Source organism: Leucopleurus acutus (genome assembly GCF_964270905.1).
Source record: "Leucopleurus acutus genome assembly, chromosome: 17".
In the NCBI taxonomy this organism is placed as follows: Eukaryota; Metazoa; Chordata; class Mammalia; order Artiodactyla; family Delphinidae; genus Leucopleurus; species Leucopleurus acutus.
In genome coordinates, this window is record NC_139159.1 from 55,603,776 (window position 1) to 55,626,325 (window position 22,550).

The 22,550-nt window shown below is 34.9% G+C and overlaps 1 protein-coding gene across 1 annotated transcript in view; it reads right to left on the bottom strand.

The window, feature by feature from the left end:
• The window catches only part of NUDCD1 (NudC domain containing 1), an 88,360-nt gene that overhangs the window by 41,236 nt on the left and 24,574 nt on the right, over positions 1-22,550 (bottom strand). Inside the window, exons 3-7 of the mRNA XM_082859115.1 lie at positions 19,046-19,231; positions 15,041-15,221; positions 11,454-11,636; positions 7,417-7,621; positions 4,166-4,310 (exon numbers count right to left, since the gene is read on the bottom strand). Of these exons, the coding sequence (XP_082715241.1) occupies positions 4,166-4,310; positions 7,417-7,621; positions 11,454-11,636; positions 15,041-15,221; positions 19,046-19,231 (900 nt within the window). The remainder of the gene's footprint in view (positions 1-4,165; positions 4,311-7,416; positions 7,622-11,453; positions 11,637-15,040; positions 15,222-19,045; positions 19,232-22,550) is intronic.

Consider the following 22,550-nt stretch of genomic DNA (forward strand, 5'->3'; position numbering starts at 1 on the left):
ACACAAAAGATGAGAACCCTAGTGACCTGTGGAACAACATCAAATGGTCTAACATATGAGTATTTGGAAGAATGCAAGAAGAATGGAAAAAATTTTGAAGAAATAATGGCAATTTTTTTTCAAATTTGATGAAAACTATAATCCTACAGATTAAAGAAGGTCAAAGAACCCCAAGCATAACAAACATTAAGAAAAAAAAAAAACACAGAGCAAGTCACATTACAATGAAATTGCTAAAAATGAGAAAAATGAAATTATTCTCCAAGTAATAAAGAGAAAATCTTAAAAGTGGTTACAGGAGGGAAAAAATCACATTACTGACAGAAGAACAAAATTACAAATGACAGCTGACTTCTCATCAGAAACTACACAAGCCAGAAAACAATGGAGTATATTTGAAGTTCTGAAAGGGAAAAAAACCCTGTCAGCACTGACTTACACCCTTAACAAAAATAGCTTTAAAAGAAGGAACTCAAGTATTTTTGCAGACAAGGAAGACATGTATTTCTGCAGACAAACAAAAGCTGAAAGAATTTATCCAGCAGAACTACATTGCAAGAAATGACAAAAGTAGTTCTTCAGCCAGGAAAAAAATGACACCAGATGGCAATCTGAATCAACACAAAGGAACGTAAAAAAGAGGAAATGACAAATATTTGGATCAATATAAGGCTTTTTCACCCTGCATTTTTAATCTCTTTAAAAGAAAACTCACTGACTAAAGTTAAAATAATAACATATCATGAAGTTTATAACATAGAAATAAAATGACAAAAATAATACAAAGGATGGAATGGAAATATATTGTAAAGTTTTTAAGTTATGAGTTAAGTGATATATTTTGAGGATAGATGGTGATAAGGTGAAGATGTTATACTATAAACTCTAGAACAACCACTAAACACACACACAAATATCCACCCAAACAAAAACACAGAGGTATCATGAAAAATATGCCAAAAGTAGAGATAAATGGAATCATTAAAGTAATTTTAATATGTTCACTGTTTGAATGCAAAAATCACTGTTTGGTCTTATATCCCTCAAAGAATAAAAAAGGATCACTTAAAAGATAAGTTATACATTCACATGCATATAATAGAAATACAATTCTATAACAACTGATAAAATGTCCACACAACTAGTTTGCCAAAATGCAGTCATGTTACTGAGAACCTAATGAAAGGACCAGAGAGTCTGTGAAACTAAATGTCTGGAAGTTACAGACATTATCAAATCTGTCCATTTTCCAGCTGGGATATGGAGCCAGCTAGCTGTGGTTGTCTTCTCCTTTCTAAGTATCAATGGAAACAATTCTGGTTGCAGTGGCTGGCTGAGAAGGTAATTCCAGCAATTAGCTGGGGCCATTTTGTCACAGTATCTCAAGAAGATATACACATCCAGCAGAAAAGAAAGCACCCAGCTAGCTGTGGCTGTCTTCTCCTTTCTAAGCACCAATGAAACAATTCTGGTTGCAGTGGCTGGCTGAGAAGGTAATTCCAGCAATTAGCTGGGGCCATTTTGTCACAGTGTCTCAAGAAGATATATACATCCAGCAGAAAAGAAAGCACCCTCCCCACTCCTCCCTCCCTTCTCCTTTCAATTACCCATATGTTAGAGATGGGAGGGCAAAAATTAAAAGCTAAGGACTATCAAAGCAGCCAGTATTTAATAGGACAAGATTATAGAGAAAAGGGAATAGCAAGGAGAACCCAAGACTATGCTGCTTTCCTAGAGTTATCTGTTATTTCAAGCTGAGCTGAAAAAGACAAGTGGAAAGCAGAGGATAAGGGGCTAAAAAGCTGAGTTTTGATAATTATCAAAGTGCTTGGGAGACAAAAATTAGAGATCAGGGCCCACACAGGAGGAGAAACCCTGGTAAACATTCCAGACTTTCAGTTGAGATTCATGAAAAGTTCCGCCCTAGGACTAAGAACAAAGAATAAACCAGCCGTGCATAAAACTGAAATCCAGCATCAAATCAAATCAATCAGTAACGGGGATTAAGAAAACAGGCAGAAAATGTTGGGGATGCAGCTAATGTAGTATTTAGAAGGAAGTGTATAGCATTACATGCTTTCATTAGAAAAGGAGAAAGGTCAAAAATCAGTCATCTAAGCTTTCACCTTCAAAAAAGAGCAAAATAAATCTAAAGCAAGCAAAAGAGAGAAATAAATGTAATAACAGAAATGAATGAAATTGGAAACTGAAAAAAAAGGAAAAATAAAGTCAATAGAAATAGATGCCCCAAATAATCCTATAACTATTAAAGAAATTAAATTCATGGTTTAAAACCTTCAAAAAAGAAAACTCCAGTCCAGATAGTTTCACTGGCAACGTCTATTAAACATTAAAGAACATATAATGCCAAGTCTACACAATCTCTTCCAGAAATAGAAGATAGCAACACTTCGCTACTCATTTTATGAACGCAGCATTACCCAGATACCAAAAGTACATAAAGACAGTAAAAAGACAAAACAAAACAAAAACCATAGGCCCCAATATTCCTCACAAACATAAATGTAAAACTCTTCAATAACATATTAGTAAACCAAACCAGTGATATGTAAAAAAGAATAATAATACATCATGACCATCATGATAAATACTCTTAGCATACTAGGAATAGAAGAAATTTCCACAAAGTGATAAAAAGAATCCATCATACTTAATAGTGAAAATTCAGTCTTCTCCGCAAGATCATGAATAAGGCAAGAATATCTGCTTTCACTATTCACCATTCCTATTTTACAGTGGATTAGAGGTTCTAATCAATGCAGTAAGGCAAGAAAAAGTATAAAGATTTGAAAAACACAAAACTGCCTTCAGTTAGAGATGACATGATTCTGTTTTTTATTTTAAAAGTAACAAACACACTAGTGTTTAGGCATAAATAACTTACTCATATATATGAATATTCATTTGAAATCATCAAGTTTAAAAGACAGTTAGTAGCAATTATCTACAATCTCAAAACAAACCCCCACTACTATCACTATAATTATATCCCCAGAGCCCTATCACAATAAATACTTGCTGAATATTGAATGAACACAGAGCAATGCAGTCTGCATGGCTTGTAACAAGAGGGCTATGAAATCGAAGTTCTATAGTCATACATATGAATTCCAGTGATTCTTGAAATTTTCCATTATGCTAGAAAATGTGAAACTTGGTTTCTCCATTTTGGTCATGTTTTCTTTTGTCAGAGACATTGACCTTCAATATTCTAATCTTTCCTTTCTACCTTAGGATGCAACTAACCCTACAGTATAAATACTTCTTTATATAATCTTCCTCATTGCTATAATTCCAGATGGCAATAAATCAGACATTTTAAATTTGCTGGTATGTTTTGGTAAAGGAACATAACTGAAGTTCTGGTGTATTGCTGAATTTGTTCAAATTCTTAACATTATCTTAAATGTTATCGGAATAGGAACATACTCAACAAAAATCTCACAGTTGTATGTTTTATATGTATACACACACACACACACACACACACACACACACACAACACCCTTTGTGATATTCTAAGAGCACCCAGAAAACTTCAATGACTACACGTAGATTATTAGCAAGGTAGGGGGTAAAATCATAATTTTTGTCCCTGTCAGCTTTGGTCAGTCAATTCTTCTAAAAGAGAATATAGATATACACAGAGATAGAGTTGACACTTGAACAACATGGGTCTGAACTGGAAAGGTCCACTTAAAATACATACTACAGAAATATATAATACCCAACTGGTTGAATCTGAGGATGTGAGCAGGAGATACAGAGGACCAACTGTAAAGTTATACTTGGATTTTTGAGTGCACAAGGGTTGGTCTCCTAACCACTGCATTGTTCAAGTGTCAACTGTATATCTCTTTTTTTCTCTCTGTACATATATTGAGAGAGCGAAAGATACATATATACATACAACCATACATGCACACCCACCCTATATGTACAACATGCCCACACACATATATATATTCACACAGTATAAGGAATATATATTAGAATTTTAAGCCATATTCAAGCACTAGTCAGTGATACCTAATCTGTCTCTTACATTAGGAAAAGCAAAATAATGTTTGAAAAACATGGTATAATCCTCACATAACATACTTCTGGATCCTTGGGAAGTCACACTGCTATTGCAATTGCTTACCAGTTCATCAGAGGTCAAATGCATCAAACGTTCAGCTATTGCAGCACATTGGGCTGAGTCTCTAATAAATTCCCCCTGTTTATCACCGACCACTAGCTCTGGCCATGTCAGTCCTTCATTCTTCTTAATCAAGGAAATCTCCAAGCTAGAAGTTTAAGATGAGAAAAGTAATGTTACATTAAGCAACTATACAAATTATACAACCAATACCAAACAGAAGAATCTTCCACAGAAATTACACCTCTGATGTCCAGAGGATGTTTTACCAAAAATCATGTTCATTTTCATTCTGCATATGATGGAAAACCTATCATCCAAGGGTAAACAATATAGATCTAATAGACAAGAAGGCACCACTGGAGTGACTGGGAAGAGTAACACCACTCAGAAAGTACTGCTGCAGTTCAGGTGTGCTGTGTGTTACCAATCTTCAGTAACAGAAAAATGCAAGCAGCATGAATCTATGAGATATTTCACTGGGGAATGGTCGGGGGGGCACATAAAGTTAACTGGAAAGGGCCTATAACTAAAGGTACCTCTTTGTGTGTGGAGCCAACAATTACCTTCATTATCACAAACTAGTAGCCATAATATATTATTGACCTAAATATCAGGAAGGTTAGTTAAATCAATAAAAAAGGACCCATCGGGGAACACTAAGATTAAGGACTGATACAGCACAAAAGGGAGAGAGAGCTGAGTCAGGGCAGACTGTGGACATGGGATAGGGAGTTGCCCATGGGCCTCTTGAATAGGAAAGGAAATCCAGGTAAGCTGGCTGTTGCTATAATACAGAGAAAAGTGATGTTGGTGGTAGCTGTTTCACAGCAAAGCAACCTTTTCCATGTGCCATCTCTGGTACACGTGGGCCATACTAACCCATGCCCTGGAACACAATTGCAAGGAAACAATTGCAAGAACACGATAGTAACTATTATCGTAATTATCAAACAGAACATGCAAACTTATCAGATATTCTTTTTCAAGGCTATTATCACTCCGTCATGAATTAATTACAGTACTTTAAAATTTTCTAAAACTTCTTGTATTTTAAGAGACTATACAAAATAATATCTTTCTTATGTAATGAGTTCCTATCATTAGCATTAAAAACTACCACCATGGTCAATAATGCCCAGATTTAGTTACATTTTCTAAGGAGAAAGCTAATCTTGAATGATGATGATGATGGTGATAATGATAATAAAAATAATGACAGCAGCTTATACTTACCTAATGCTTACCGTAAGCTAGGTGCTATCTTAAGTACTTTACATGTTTAACTCATTTACTGCTCACCACAAACAAATAAAGTAAGCACTATTATCATGTCCATTTTACAAGTAAGAAAAGAAAGCACTGAGAGGTTAAGTAACTTGCCAAGGTCACAAGCTAGTAAAGCAGTCTGGCTCCAAGTCCATGTTCTTCACTACTGCACTATTCTGCCTCTCTGAAAAAATATATGTAAATAACTATTAAAGAACTTGTACCTAGTGACCAGAATGCATAAATACTGTTCTTAGTCAGTTGCTAGCTAAAGAAGTTAGAATTCGTACAGTTTTAGTTATAAAGAATTTATGAACCATCATTAAATTGGCATATCTAGTCAATGTTACTCTTTTAGCACAAATGCATTTCTACATTTTAAAACTAGAATCACATCCTATCATCCAAGCAAAAAGGAACACACAGCCCCATACATAATAAACTACAGATTAGTTAACAAATCCTTCCAAAACTACAAGGAACATTCACTACTGAAAATGAGACGAATAATATAATCAAGTACAAAAAAATCATGTGTTTTTAAACCAATGATACCACCAACACAGCACTGTAATTATCTTTTGTAACATAAAATAGTAATCAAGCACCTCAAATTTAATGAAAAAAGAATACTGGTCTATATTCATGTGTTAAATGCTGAAACTATTTGCATAAGGTCCAGCTCTTCTCCTAAACCTTGGCTGGGTTACTGCTTGATGACATATATTTAGCAGTATGTTCCAGCTGGTTTGCCAATTTAAAAATGCTATCCTCATCTCTCACACACACTAGTAAGATATGTTTAAATAGAATATATGGAAATATAAAATATTTTTGAAAGAACCTTTCAGATATTGAGTTTTTAAAATAATACATTAAAAAGTATAACGAAGTCACCAAATCTCTCCATTAATAAAATGATTTCAGGGTATCTGCTTAATTTAAAAACAATTTTGAACTAGATACATATTTCTTAGACTAGCAGAATTCAGAGTCACATCAAGACTCACATGGATGGGTAAAATACCACTAACCAAGAATTATATTTAATGAAAATATCTAATTTTAACCCACTTCTGACAAAATTTGACCATTTTAAAAATTAAGTGCCTAACACCATTCATTAACCATCACTGAATTCAATAATTACTAAGACTTGATCTAAAATGAAAGAGACTAATTTTATTAATCCAAATGATTAGGGAATGAAGTATCTGGAACAATAGATTTACAAAGAGGAACGGTAGTTGGGACAGAGGATTATAGTCTTACAAGACACAACCTTTGTTTACCTTTTATTTACATATTCTTTTTACTGAGGTGTAATTTATAGATGAAATTCATGGATTTTAAGTGTAGAATTCATTGTTTGACAAATGCATACGCCCGTATAACCCAAAAAAGATAGTGAAACATCCAGGAAGTTCCCTTGTGCATTTTTCCAGTCAATCCTCCTGCACCCTAGAGGTAACCACGGTTCTGATTTGTATCACCATAGATTAGTTCTGCCAGTTCTAGAACTTCACTTATGTGGAATTGCACAGGGCATACTTTTTGTCTCTGGCTTCTTTCAGTCCATGTAACGTTTTTGAGGTTCATATTGCAGAGTAGCATTCCACTAATTAGCAAATTAAAGTTAATAGAAAAAAATTATTTCTATTAAAAAGTTTAAAAAGCACAAATTTAAATAAATGACCACTTTCACCTATTTATTATTATTGTTTCTGTTATTATTATTATTGTATCCAGAGCTGGTAATGAAAAGCACGCAGTATAATGTAAACAATAACTATAATAGTATCTTTAATCTTAACTACAGTAATTTCATTTTTAATCTATCTTAAGAAAAATAATCAGCAATACTGATGGACCTATTGTAGTATTCCCCTATGATGTAACCACTGCAAAAAGTATAAAAAGAAAACAAGGAAAAAGTGAAATAATAAAAAATAAAATTTTAAATATAAATAAAACTATAAAAATACCTATTATTCTCTTTAATTATCCATGTACTGCTTTCATGATCAATAGATGAATAGAGATTTCCTTCCAAAAACCTCTGACCCTTCAGCACAACGTTGACATGATCAGGCAAAAACTGTATTTGAATGTCTTCCTTAGTACAGTCTTCTGGAAGCGATATTGTTACTGTCAAATCATCTTCAGTCTGTTGCCAGTAATACAGAGGTTCTTTTAGGAAAAGAAAAATGCATTATGTAATTAAAAAGCTGAGACTAGGTCATACAAAAGAAAACCTATCTTAGCATATTTTCTAGTGATCGTCTCACAAAAAAATGATTATGAACAAACACACAGAGATGTCCATGGGGAATTTTCACTTAAAGAGTTGTAGCAATTTACTTGACATTTTCCTGTTCCAGGATTACCTCATGCTCCAAGAGATACACATTCATAAAGTACAAATCATAGCAACTCTTTCATCCCCATTCCTTCTCTCCCTGCCTCTCAGTATCCCTACTTCCCTACTTCTCCCTCTTCCTCTTATACACGCACGCACACACACGCACACACACACACACACACACAGTGGATTCCGATTTCAAAAGAATACCAAATATGTCATAAACTCCTGTCTGAAACATTCACCACAGCCTTGATTTGCCAATGCTGGAGCAATATAGTAACTCTGTGATACAGGAGACTACTGTTATTTGGTGGGATACATGTCCACACAAAAATAAAAGATATTTTCCTTATAAAGGTATTGGCTATTCTACCTCATTCAAAACATGAAAGCAATTTCATAGCAAATTCAAGGGCTGTCAGTATATTTTGTCTAAGTTCCCAATAAAAGAATCCTGCCTTCATCACCTTCTCTTAACTCCTCAGCTTGTCTCCAAAAAAGCTATCTACTAAAGAGACACTTTGAGACCCATCATACTATCACCATGGAAGTAGGAAAATAGGGCTTAAATGCAAAATGAATAAATATTTGCTTAATGGCATCCATAAACATTAATCTGTCTATCCACTCATCAGAAAGGAATATAACAGGGCTGTTAGGAACTAGTGCTCCAGAGTTGGCTAGTCCACGATCTGAATCCTGGTTCAACCATTTAATAATTCTGATACACAACTATACCTCTAATTCTCATTTTTCTAATCTGTAAAACAGTATAACAGAATATTACACACCTCTTAGGACTGACTGGTGACATTTAAATGAGTTAATGCATGTAAAACATTTAATATCAATTCTGTTAGCTAAATATATTATAAACTCTCACTAAATGTGGGTTATTATTCTTTTTATTTTTGTGTGGTTTTATGTTAAAACTTGGGGTGGTACTTGATATGCTGAAAGATATAGCATAAGCATGGTGTGTCTCCTGGAAGGGTCACTTTTATCTGATATTAAAATTTTTCTTTTAACAAATATGATAATATAGAAATAAACATAAAACATGCAGGCTTCCCTGGTGGTGCAGCAGTTAAGAATCTGCCTGCCAATGCAAGGGACACAAGTTCGAGCCCTGGTCTGGGAGGATCCCCCACGCTGCGGAGCAACTGGGCCCAGGCACCGCAACTGCTGAGCCTGCACTCTGGAGGCCTGCGAGCCACAATGGCTGAAGCTCACGCGCCTGGAGCCCGTGCTCTGCAACAGGAGAAGGCACCGCAATGAGAAGCCCGCACACCACAAAGACAAGAGGCCCCTGCTCGCCACAACTAGAGAAAAGCCCACACGCAGCAACAGAAGACCCAACGCAGCCAAAAATAAAATAAATTTTAAAAAAATGCATGGGGGGCTTCCCTGGTGGCGCAGTGGTTGAGAGTCCACCTGCCAATGCAGGGGACACAGGTTCATGCCCCGGTCCGGGAAGATCCCACATGCCGCGGAGCGGCTGGGCCTGTGAGCCATGGCCGCTGAGCCTGCACATCCGGAGCCTGTGCTCCGCAAGGGGAAAGGCCACAACCATGAGAGGCCCGCGTACCGCAAAAAAAAAAAAAAAAAAAGCATGAATTTTTAGGATAAAATTGTTACTTCGGGGTAATATCTAACTTGCATCACATTCCTTTAAGTCTCAGATCCTCTATCTTTTGCCTTTAGAAGTACTTTTAATAAAAACTTACTGAAAACGCTTGAAATATAGCTTAAAAGACATACTATAAGCTCTCTAAGAAATGTTTTACTCATCCCTCGTCTCGCACAAACATTAACAAGGCAGTTTATACATAATAATCATGCAATATAGAATTTCTGCCAGATATGGTGATGGGAGGAACCTGCAAAATCACATGAGCTTTTTAGTATAAATTAAGGCCATGGACATAGACTAAAGAGAAAGCCAGAATTTTCTTACTCCCCTCTCCATCAAAACTATACAGACACCTAAATAATTTTTTCCATTGTTGGTTGCTTTGAGTACCTTTCTATATCTCTATAGACTGTATTAGGTCTTCAAAGAAAATATCATTATTTATAATATCATGACAATACCAAATGGGTAATAGATGATATCAGTCTTCTTGAAGTTTATGGAAAATGAAACCGGTATACATACTCAAAAGAGTGCTTAAAAGAAAGCATACTAATTAACAAACTATGCATAATTTTTAAAAATTAGAACAATTTTCCTTTCTTATTGTGAAAGCCCAATGATAAAATAAATACAGAAGAAATTTCCCAAGAGAAAGTGGGTACAAGAAAGGGCTATTTATTAGAAAAGAAACAGAAAAATGGAAGGGACTTGTGGTTTACACTAAAAGGGAAAAACGAACTCAGGAGGAATGCAAAATATAGTGTGAGATGTCAACAAAAGAAACACTGGACTAGTGGCTAGTGATTTAAACACATGATGTGTCCCAACTAGCCTGCAAATCTGTCTTGGAACCACATGGTCCTAACTAGGCAGACTGGTTCTAAGGATTAAGGCAGTCTTTCATTCTTCCACAATCGCTCACCAAAGGAGTTCTAAAGCGCATGTGGTCTAGAGATATGGATAGCTGCTCTGGCTAAGCTTTAGGAGAGTTTAACATTATAATTAAGACAAAATAGTAGAATTTATTCAGAAAAGGATCTCACATAAAAACATCACAAGACGCTAAATAAAACGCTACCAAGCACAACCCTTATAATTGGAGTTGTACATGTTTTCAAACCTGGAGAAAGTATTTTTCAAATATTTATTACATATTCAAATATTATATAACATATATAAATTAAGTGCTTGAAAAGTATTTTTAAATACTTTTTGAAGGATTCATTTTTTAAGCTATAAAAATATATAAAAATATACTTATAAAAATAGTGAAACTAATTTTTATTTTAAATAATTAAGTTGTTAAAGTAATAAAAAGGGTAGATTCAAAGAGTAATATATATAATTGTTAAATATTGTGAAAATCTCTGTTAAGTAAAATATACTAGTCCCTGGCTATAAATACCACAAATATAAACAGTAATGATTATAGAAAAATGTTCTCTGGAATACTTTTAAAGAATATGTACTCTTTGTATACAAATATAAATTTCTCCTGAAAGACCTTTTTACTCTTTTCATTCTAAAACATTACCTTCACTCATTCACTCATGCATTCATGAATGAATGCAACACTAAGAAAACTTAGTGATTCTACCCCCAAGGAACCTTCTTTCAGTTTAGTATGAAAGATAAGAACATGTAATTAGGACACCTATAATGAACAGAGGTTAGCTTATTTTTAAAAATTATTATTGACAATACTAATATGCTGGATTTTCAAACACCAACAAGTAGACATTAGTATTTGTTTATTCATTCAGTAAGTATTTATTAAATATCTAATCAGGTAAGATAATATATAGGTTTTAAAAACATTTTTGGTAATTACAAAAGTATTAAATTAAACAGTTCACACTACTTAGGTGGTATATTTTATAAAAGACCATTCTGGGAAATATAAAGGAAAATAAAGAAAAATTAAGCACCTATCTTGACCTGGTAAAACTCATAACCTAGCTGGGAGGACAAATCAGATATATTTTACACAGGAGCTCTATGGATATTCGAAGTAAAATCACCTTTGATTTTCTCTGACATGTCTTCATCCTTACTTTCTTCAAGATTTTGACCAACTTGAACAAATGTAAAGGACTTGTAAGAGACAATCATTAGACCATTCCCATTGGGCTCAATAGCGGCATAATGGGGCACTGACTTTCCACGGAGAATATTACGCTTAGTAATTTCATATTTTTTTTTATCTGTAAGAAAATAAAGCATTTTAGAACAAAAAAATTACAAATAAAAAACTATATAATAAAAATATTTGAATATATTTGTATATTAATTCTAATTTAAACTAAATATTTTAAATGTACTATTAAAAAGCACACTATTAGGTGACTTTTTTAAAAAGGATAAAAAAAATTTACAACCTAATATTCTGTAAATAAATCCCTATTTTAAAATACTGGGTCTGCACCTCCTAGAGAAATGGAAATAAAAACAAAAATAAACAAATGGGACCTAATGAAACTTAAAAGCTTTTGCACAGCAAAAGAAACCATCAACAAGATGAAAAGACAACCCTCAGAATGGGAGAAAATATTTGCTAATGAAACAACTGACAAAGGATTAATCTCCAAAATTTACCAGCTCATGCAGCTCAATATTAAAAAAACAAAAAACCCAATCCAAAAATGGGCAGAAGACCTAAACAGACATTTTTCCAAAGAAGATATACAGACTGCCAACAAACATATGAAAGGATGCTCAACATCACTAATCATTAGAGAAATGCAAATCAAAGCTACAATGAGGTATCACCTCACACCAGTCAGAATGGCCATCATCAAAAAATCTACAAACAATAGATGCTGGAGAGGGTGTGGAGAAAAGGGAACCCTCTTGCACTGCTGGTGGGACTGTAAAATTGATACAGCCACTATGGAGAACAGTATGGAGGTCCCTTAAAAAACTAAAAATAGAACTACCATACGACCCAGCAATCCCACTACTGGGCATATACCCTGAGAAAACCATAATTCAAAAAGAGGCATGTACCACAATGTTCACTGCAGCTCTGTTTACAACAGCCAGGACATGGAAGCAACCTAAGTGTCCACTGACAGGTGAATGGATAAAGAAGATGTGGCACATATATACAATGGAATATTACTCAGCCATAAAAAGAAACGAAACTGAGTTATTTGTAGTGAGGTGGATGGACGTAAAGTCTGTCATACCGAGTGAAGTAAGTCAGAAAGAGAAAAACAAATATTGTATGCTAACACATATATATGGAATAAAAAGTAAGTGGTTCTCATGAACCTAGGGGCAGGACAGGAATAAAGATGCAGACATAGAGACTGGACTTGAGGATATGGGGAGGGCGAAGGGTAAGCTGGGATGAAGTTAGAGAGTGGCATGGACATATATATAATACCAAATGTAAAACTGATAGCTAGTGGGAAGCAGCCGTGTAGCACAGGGAGATCAGCTTGGTGCTTTGTGACCACCTAGAGGGTGGGAGGGAGATGCAAGAGGGAGGAGATATAGGGATATATGTATATGTATAGCTGATTCACTTTGATATAAAGCAGAAATTAACATACCACTGTAAAGCAATTATACTCCAATAAAGATGTTAAAAAAAAAATACTGGGTCTGATGAAATTTGTTCTAGATTGTGGTGTCCAAGTGGTAGCCACTGGCCAGAGTAGCTATTTAATTAAAATTAAGTAAAATTTGAAATTCAATGCCTCAGTCACACTAGCCACACTTCAAGTGCTCAAAAGCCACACATGGCTACCTGCTATCACACTGAGTGGCTCACATATAAACACGTCCATTTTGGAAAAATTTCTGTTGGAGAGCAGTGCTCTAAATCATAAAAGTGACTGCCTTACCTGAAACATGAACCTCTGAAAAAACTACCCGTTCCTTCACTACAGCCAGCCTGTCTACTTTCTCAGCCAGTATATGATAAGTGTCTTCTGAAAAAAGCTACAAACTGATGATACCAGAAAAAGTGTGGTGTGGACTATTTTCTTCCCATTCTAGCTACTGATAAGGGTTTTTTTTAAATGAAATATGTTTATGGTAGAAATGATTTTTATACACATTCAGATATAGATCTATCTGCCTACTATAACCAAATATAAATAACTGTGCTTGGAATTTTTAAGATATAAACAATTAACTGTATTCTGAGTTTCTGGTAAATTAACTGAATTTATTCTATGAAAATAAGGGGTTTTTGTCTTTGTTTTTTGCTTTAAAAAGTACCCAAACATTTCAGTTGAGTCCGTACCTTTACTTATATTGTTACTGTGGGTAACAAATTTTTATTACAGTGGGTAGTGCTTGTTAAGCTTCATAATGAACAGTCAAAAATCATAACTCAATGTCATGAGTTACACATAGTAACACATATACATACATAATAATACAATTTGTTCTAAAACATCTGTCAGTGTTTTTTCTCTAAATCCTCACCTACATTCACACATTCACTTCATACATATTTAGGAATAGACTTTTCATTTCATGAATGAAATAAAAACTCCTATTTTTCCTCCACAGGTACATTCACAGCAAAGAGTCCTACCTTCCTCTAAAGACCCAAACTTAGACACTGTATATTTTATTGGATGGTTTTTCCCAACATGTGTGGGACAGAAAACAGTAGGTCTCAAGTGAATTATTCCATGGCTAAATGAGTTGGGAAATGCTGGGTCAAAATTAAATTTTTTCTACTCAAAATTTCTAGAAACTTGAATATGCTTAATGTGAAATGGAGATATCGTATGCCCACATTTTCAAACTTACTTGACCATAAAATATAACTTATCAAATGTTCCACTCAAAAGAGTTTAGAAATATAACACTGCTCTGTAATGTTCAGGGAAAATAAAAAGTAACACAATTATGTTAGTAATTCAGGGACAAGAGGAACTGAGATATTAAGAAAAGAAAGTTGTGAGCCAAAGAATGAATTTTATATTTTTAAAATCACAAAAAATCAAAAGAATATTTAAAAACATGTAAAAATTATATAAAATTCAAATGTCAGTGTCCATAAACACCAGAATACAGTCTTACTCATTCATTTATGCATTCATCTATGGCTGCTCTTGCACCACAACATCATAGTTGAGTAGTTATGACATAAGTCAAATGGTTACCATCTAGCCCTTTACAGAAACTTTCTAACACGTAATCTGAAGTTTTCAGTTACTGTGTTCCTCCAGAGATAAAACTACAACACTGGAAAGAAAAAACAAATTACATTAAATATTTCGAAGAACAAATCTTGTGTCTATATGTGTGTGTGTGTGTGTGTGTGTGTGTATATACATACACATATTAACATATACTTTTGTATATATTAAAAATATACACTTAAATTATTCCAAAATTATGTAATAGTGTCTCCTTTTACACAAAAAGGCACATCTGACTATGGAAACACATTATTATTTTTTTATAATCCATCCCTAAGGAGAAACTATCTATAAATATTCATTCCACCGGGTGGCAGGTACCAGAATCATAACACAGTGCCTAAGAAAAAGCAAATAGCATTTACAGGAACTTCTTTGCATTTCAAAACCTACTAAATTACGGCAACCACTACAGAGAGATCAGATTTTTGTTGTTTTACCTTTACTTTTCTTATTAATAGTGACCCACTCCAAGGAAACATAGAAACCACTTCCTTTCATATCCAATTCCTCTTTCTCTATTCGAAGAAGCAGGGTAGCTATCGAATGTTCTTCAGCTTTCAGCAATGAGATACTGTGAATTATGATAAAAGGATTTCCAAGCTCTTCATTAAACATAATCTACAAAAAAGAAAAAAGATGACACTCACAAAAATGTATTAGATGAATGTATACGGCACAGAGGAAATATACAGAATTCTGACAATCCAACAAATAACTCGGATACTATCCATATTTACTACAAGGATACAAAAATGAAAAAAGCCCTTAAATAAAGCTTACAAGTTTAAACCATATTGCTTGAAGAAAGAACTTTTGGAAAATATCTAATTGTTTAACAGAAAAAACTGATCAGTACTCATGGCTTAAAAACAAAGAAAACAACAGGGCATCCAAACAGCATCTAAAGGAGAAAGGGAATTAAAAGCAATCTTCTAGAAAAGAATTGTCAAGTTTAAAGAATGTTCTGTACAGGACATGAGCAAGTCAACATGCATTACTGCATCTCTTCCCCTGTCTCATCTCTGATTTATTTCTGCTTTCTTCCTCTTAGTTTCTGAATACAGTTCGTGTGTATTTGTGAGTGGGTGTGTGTATGTTTTTTTTCCTTTTGTTTTTGGTTTGGTTTGTTTTTCTTTGTTTTCTGGAAATTTACAAAGGTAAGAGTCAAAGGAATTAGAGAACAAATCACAAAAACTTTCTTGTTCTTCAAAAACAAAAGAGCCCACTTACATTTAAAAGGTATAATTCCACCAACGCTATTTAAATACTGAAGCTCCTTTTTAAAAAGCGAATCAAAGCATTATGCAAAGACACACAAAATCTTATCAAATTTTTTATAAGACAAACACATAATCTAAAAGACTGTTATATTTTTATTAAATACCAAATAGGAGAGGTTTTAAGACTAATTTCTAAACAAGCTTTTCAAATAAATGAAAAAATAAATAGCTGAATACTAATCTGAGACAAAAATTAGCTTTTTTATTCTTTTTAAACCCATTATCTGGAATCCCCTCATATCAGCTCCTACCTGAAAGCCTTATAAAGAAAAATGTGCTTTACCCCAATGTTCACAGCAGCACTATTTACAATAGCCAAGACATGGAAGCAATCTAAATGTCTACTGACAGATGAATGGATAAAGAAGATGTGGTATACATACAATGGAATACTACTCAGCCATAAAAAAGAATGAAATAATGCCATCTGCAGCAACATGGATGGACCTAGAGAATATCATACTAAGTGAAGTAAGTCAGACAAATACCATATGACATCACTTATATGTGGAATCTAAAATATGATACAGATGAACTTACTTACAAAACAGAAACAGACTCAGACACAGAAAACAAACTTACGGCTACCAAAGGGGAAGAGGGATAAATTAGGAGTTTGGGATTAGCAGATTCAAACTACTATATATAAAACAGATAAACAACAAGATCCTACTGTATAGCACAGGGAACATATTCAGTATCTTGTAATAAACTATAATGGAAAAGAATATGAAAAAGAATATATATATATGTAAAACTGAATCACTTTGCTGTATACCAGAAACTAACAAAACATTGTAAGTTAACTATACTTCAATAAAAAATAAAAGGGCTTCCCTGGTGGTGCAGTGGTTGAGAGTCCGCCTGCCGATGCAGGGGACATGGGTTCGTGCCCCAGTCCGGGAGGATCTCACGTGCCGTGGAGTGGCTGGGCCCGTGAGCCATGGCCACTGGGCCTGCACGTCCGGACCCTGTGCTCCGCAGCGGGGGAGGCCACAGCAGTGAGAGGCCCGCGTACCGCAAATAAAAAAGTAAAAAAAAATTAAAAAAAAAGAAAAGTGTGCTTTAATGTCATCATTTTCTCTTTGTGTTTGAGCAACTCTGCCAAAATTATTCGAATAGTAGAGCTTTGAAATCCATTCTAAAGTCTTCCACAAGCAGGGATAAAAAACCAAAAACACCTCAAATACTCAAAACAGAGATGACAGACATGGTTTTTTATAGTTGGTTGACTGGGTTCTGCTTTTGTTTGGGGGACAAGAAGAAATAAACCACAGGGAGAAAAAATTGAAAGTTCTGCCAAGCACAAGTAGCCAGTTTACTGTTTCCTTCTCTTCTTTCTCTCTCATGAGACCAGAGGAGTAGATGTCTGGACTCTTAAAAATTCTTAGGCTGAAGTTTCCAGTCTTCTGAACAAACCTAGCAAATCAACTGTGATATTGTTGATATATAGCACCCCCATCACATTAGAGGCCACACATTTGGAAACAGGCAGTCTTCCTTGCCTTCTTTTATTTCTCTTTCTACATTTGAGTCATCACCACCACGCTTGCTTGGCCCCCTTAGGCCCTACCATGCCCCCGTCATGCTCACCTTTAGCCTCCTCTCTTACACGAATTCCCCCAAAGTCTTGAAACTCTACTGAGTTATTTCTCTCAAAGCGACCAATATCCCTCAGTATTCCTCCCACCTCAGTAATGCCCAAGTCCCATCCCTTTCCCACTCCCCCAACCTCCCCAGAGAGTGTTGATTTCATTATGATAGTACAAATACTGAAGAGGATGTGGAGTGAATTTAAATTTTTAATTCATTTACAAAATATTATTGAAGGCCTAATATGTGCCAAGGAGATATACACAGCAGAAATCAAATGAAATATAAACCCATATGGATTTCCTTCTGGTGGAATATGTGGTGTTATTTTTAATCTGAAGGTGAACAAGGTCAGTGTGTTTCTTACTACTGAAAACCAACAGAATCCACACGGCTTGATAACAGATAAATTCTCATTCATATCTCTCCTGCCCATCATTCTCCAAATTCCTTCCAACTATTTCAGGTAGCTGTGCTATATACCACATGGCCTCAGCAAGAAAAAAAAAAAAAAAAGGTTATTACTGGAGGCCAGAACAGAAAATGTCACAATGTCCAATAACTATTTGAAACTGTGACTACAAAGGCTCCCTATAAACAGGCTATTGTTGTTCTGATAATTTACTGTGTTTTTTGTTTAGTTTTTTGAACATACTACAATTTGGAAGTATAGCATTTGGTATAACTTAGTAAGAAAGGTAAACCACTAAGGCCTTCTTGGTTTTTCTCAAATAATTAAAGCCTGGTCTTTGTAGGCATCTATTGGTCTGATAAAAATATTTTATAAGATGTAAAATATTAAATTCATATCGCTTTAGCTACCCAGAACGAAAGGCCACCTGCTGAGATTTAGACAGTAGCAATATCACATTGTACCTATTAGCACAACTCAGTGTCATTCTTCTCTACCTTCAAAAACTGTGGCTCTAGAGAAAATAATTCCATATATATTACTATTAAAATCCTAACACCTGCCCCTCAGATTTAAGTCTGTTACATTGTTTTTAAAAAACTGAAGTAAAAATGACATCTTGGAGACTGGTACGTAACTATAGTTATTTATTCTACAGTATATTTTTCTAAGTTGGGAATACTCTGGTATAGTTACTATTTGACGAGTTTAAACATACCAGACAGTTAGCAGAGTGGTGCAGCAGTGTGCTGGGCCCTTAAACATACCAGCAAATAGAAGAAGAGTAGAGGAGAAAAGACATGACAATGCAATTTTCTGGCCAACTCTTCAAGAAGAAGAAGGTGGCAGCATCATTGCTTAGTGTACTGCTTTACACTTATAAAACACTCAATAGGTATTTGCTGAAAAGCAAATGCAATCCTTGATAACTGCATGCACCCCAGATCAAAACAGGAATAGCTAATATATCAGTTTCATAAAAGGTATACATTTTATAATTTAACTTAAAAAGATATCCAAAACATTATATATTATAAAAATCAAGAGGTCACATGTAAACTATCCCTAAAAAAGTGTTATTTCAAAATCATTAAGTTCTAATTTGAATATACTTTCCAGACTTTGCTAAGTTTAAAGAAGAAAAAAAAAAAACTCACCTCCCATTTTTCAGAAGCACTATTTCCACGTTCACCCGTTCCAATGAGATACAATCTTCCAGTTCCATCTGACAAGGTAACCCAAGTAGAAGATGTGAAATGCATGGATGCGCAAAGGCGATTGTCATATGCTATCAAATCTGTAGGAAGTCGAAACACCTCTCGTGGTTTTCCTAAGGCAGTGTCCTAAAAAGAAGCCAAACATTATAAGTGAATCCCGCCCTCTCTGTGACCCATACACACACAGAGTAAATACCTTCAGTGCACTGGTTACGCTCCTCTTCAAGAGTAGGTGCCTAATTCCCCTGCCTTTCAGTGTGAGCTGTCCCACTGACTCACTTCGAAGAAATAAAAGTGATGGTATGTGACTTCTCGGACTAGGTCATAAAAGACTTTACATCTTCTATCTTGCTTTCTCTTGGATTGCACATGGCAGACACATATGAGGAGGAAGTGAGGGCTCCTGACAAAAACCAGCACCCTGTGAGTGAATCATTTTGGGAGTGTACACTTTAGCCCTAGTAAAGCCTTCAGATCACTGCAGTCTTGGCTGACACCTTGGCTACATTCTCTTGAGAAACCCTGGAACAGAACCACCCAGCTAAGCCACTCTGATTTCTCACTGAAACTGTGAGATGACAAACATTTGTTTCAAGTCACTAAGCTCTGAAGTAAGTTGTTACATAGCAATATGGCAGAAAACTAATACAATGCAGTAATCTAGTCTTCATTCTTCTAAGTTTAAAATTAATGATCAGTATTTTTAACTAATTGGAAATACTGCATCATGTTCTAAATGCCTACACGGACATTCCTGTGGTATGAAAATGCTGTATTATGTTATTAACAGCTTGGGTTTTTGTTGACACATTTTTATCATGTATATGTCCTTACAATATAAAGTTGTAAGATGGATTACACATCATTAAAATGTTTTACAAGAAAATATATAAAAAGGGCTACAACCGAGAAAATAAACTTCCTCTCATACACCAAACTGTATTCAATTCAATTAATTTTTTTAAATTTAATTCATTTAGTTTTGGCTGTGCTGGGTCTTCGTTTCTGTGCAAGGGCTTTCTCTAGTTGTGGCAAGCGGGGGCCACTCTTCATCGCGGTGCGTGGGTCTCTCACTATCACGGCCTCTCCCGTTGTGGAGCACAGGTTCCAGACGCGCAGGCTCAGTAGTTGTGGCTCACGGGCCTAGTTGCTCCGCAGCATGTGGGATCTTCCCAGACCAGGGCTCGAACCCGTGTCCCCTGCATTGGCAGGCAGATTCTCAACCACTGCGCCACCAGGGAAGCCCTCAATTAATTTTTTATTGTTGTTTTAGTTTTTAGTTAACAGGTTTTCCTGCAGTACAAAAATAATCCTTGATTCATGTATTTCATTCCCTACTCCTAGAACTGTTTAGATCAATATATGTAAATATTAAAAAAATTTAAGTAAACTATGTCCTTATTAGCCTCAAGTTTTTTAGTGACTCACTGTTTCTTTCTAAAGCATGCAATTTTCTTTAAAACAGCAACTTTCCTTCTTTCTGTACTCATATTTTACTGATTTACATAATATTGCATTAAATAATGAAAATGCAACGACAAACACAGCTGGCATAAAGTTTTTAGAATGACAAAATCTGGGTATTAGTGATGTAAAGCTCAACTAACAGAAACAGAATTGTAACAGCATAGTACTGAGTAGCCTACTGGCAATAAACATTAAGCTTACCATGGTCTTCAGTCAGTATGTTATTCAAAGAGAATAGAGAATATCAGTTAACCCAGTTAGTTAAGTGAAGGGCAAGTAAGAGAAATTTTACTGCAGGCTGATGTCTACGTAGGCATTTAGAACATGATGTGGTATTTCCAATTACTGTGAAGGAAATGGACTGGTCAACAAATGATAGTGGAACACTAGGGATCTTTAGGGAAAAAATTACACAAAAATATTCCTTACTCCAGATAGATTAATAAAATAAATGTCTTAAGGGAAAAGTAAAATAACTGTGCTAGAAGATTAATAATGTTTTAATAATCTCAAGGTGGAGAAAGCCTTCCTATGTAAATAAAAGACATATAGGAGGTAGGGAGAGAAATACTTGCCACAAATATAAAGCAGTACTAATATCTATAACATACGAAGTACCCTTAAAACTCAACAAGAAAGACAAGGTTATTAAATTTCTTTTAATGGGAAAAGAATATGAACAGGAAAACTATGGCTTTAAAAAAAATGAGCAAAATGCTCAAACTCACTAGTAAAAAAAATATATGATTAAAATAATAAGATATCTCTATTAGTCAGAAAAAAAAAATCTCAGACTGTTAATGTCTATTCTTGGCTAAGGTGCCCTGTTGGTGGGAACAGAAATAAGTATAGGCTTTCAGCAATGATTATAAATCAAATTTTATCATGCATTATATACCATTTAATATAATTCCACTTCTAGGAATTTATACTATAAGAATACTTGCACATGTACACTAAGATCCATATAACGAGAATGTTTATTTTAACGATGAAAATGAAAAGCTGTGTCAATAAAAACTAAGACAACCTAGCTGTTTATCAACAGTAAGTAAGAAAATAGCAGCCCTTGGCATCCCAGTGCTAGCCTGGTAGTATCAGCTAGGCCTTGGTTTTGCTATGAGCTGGTGACACTAACAGCTATGTTCTCCTGATGAACATAAACAACTTCACAGAACATCGTCATCAGACAAGGCCGCTGTGTGACCTCTGTCACCATAACAGAACAAGACAAAAACAGCATCACCCTGTAATGGTATCTGAACACAGATAAAACATGTACATTGCCAAAGCTACAAACAGGACCCTAATCCATGCCATTATTACTAACCACAGCTTGAGCCTTGGCCCAGTCTTCTTCCCTCTTTCTGGATAAGACTTATTAAGATATCCATCATGGAATTATCCAGTTTCCTAACAGTATCCAATCCAGAGCAAAGCCCCAGTCTCTTAAATCCTCCCCCCAAATCATCTAATATAAGCTCAATCCCACAATAAGGCCTTTCTAACATCTTCTGAGATACCCTATGGTTCTGCATGGTATGCATTCTCCTCTGCTGCAAAAAGTAATAAATCCAATGTGTTCAACTATAGATGTGTACCTGGCATCATTGTCTGGAGAGCATTGGCAGAGGAATGGTTAACTGTGGAATAATCATCCTTTGGAATACCAAATAACTGTTAAATATACTGAAGTAGATTTACAATACATCAAAAAGATCACCAAGATAATAACAGGGAAAAAAGATGCAGAATATGTATAAATCCATGTACGTTTAAACAAACACTGCAATATGACAGCACAGAGTAAGCTGTAGACAGACACGTGCTATTCTGTTAATAGCGTTTACTATTAGGAAAATGAGATCAAAGTGCAACTGGTGGTAAGGGAGATTGGGGGTAAAGAAGAATTTTCCATTACTGCTTCAAATACATTGCTTGACTGTTTTTTTTTCCATATTGATAATTTACGTGTGAT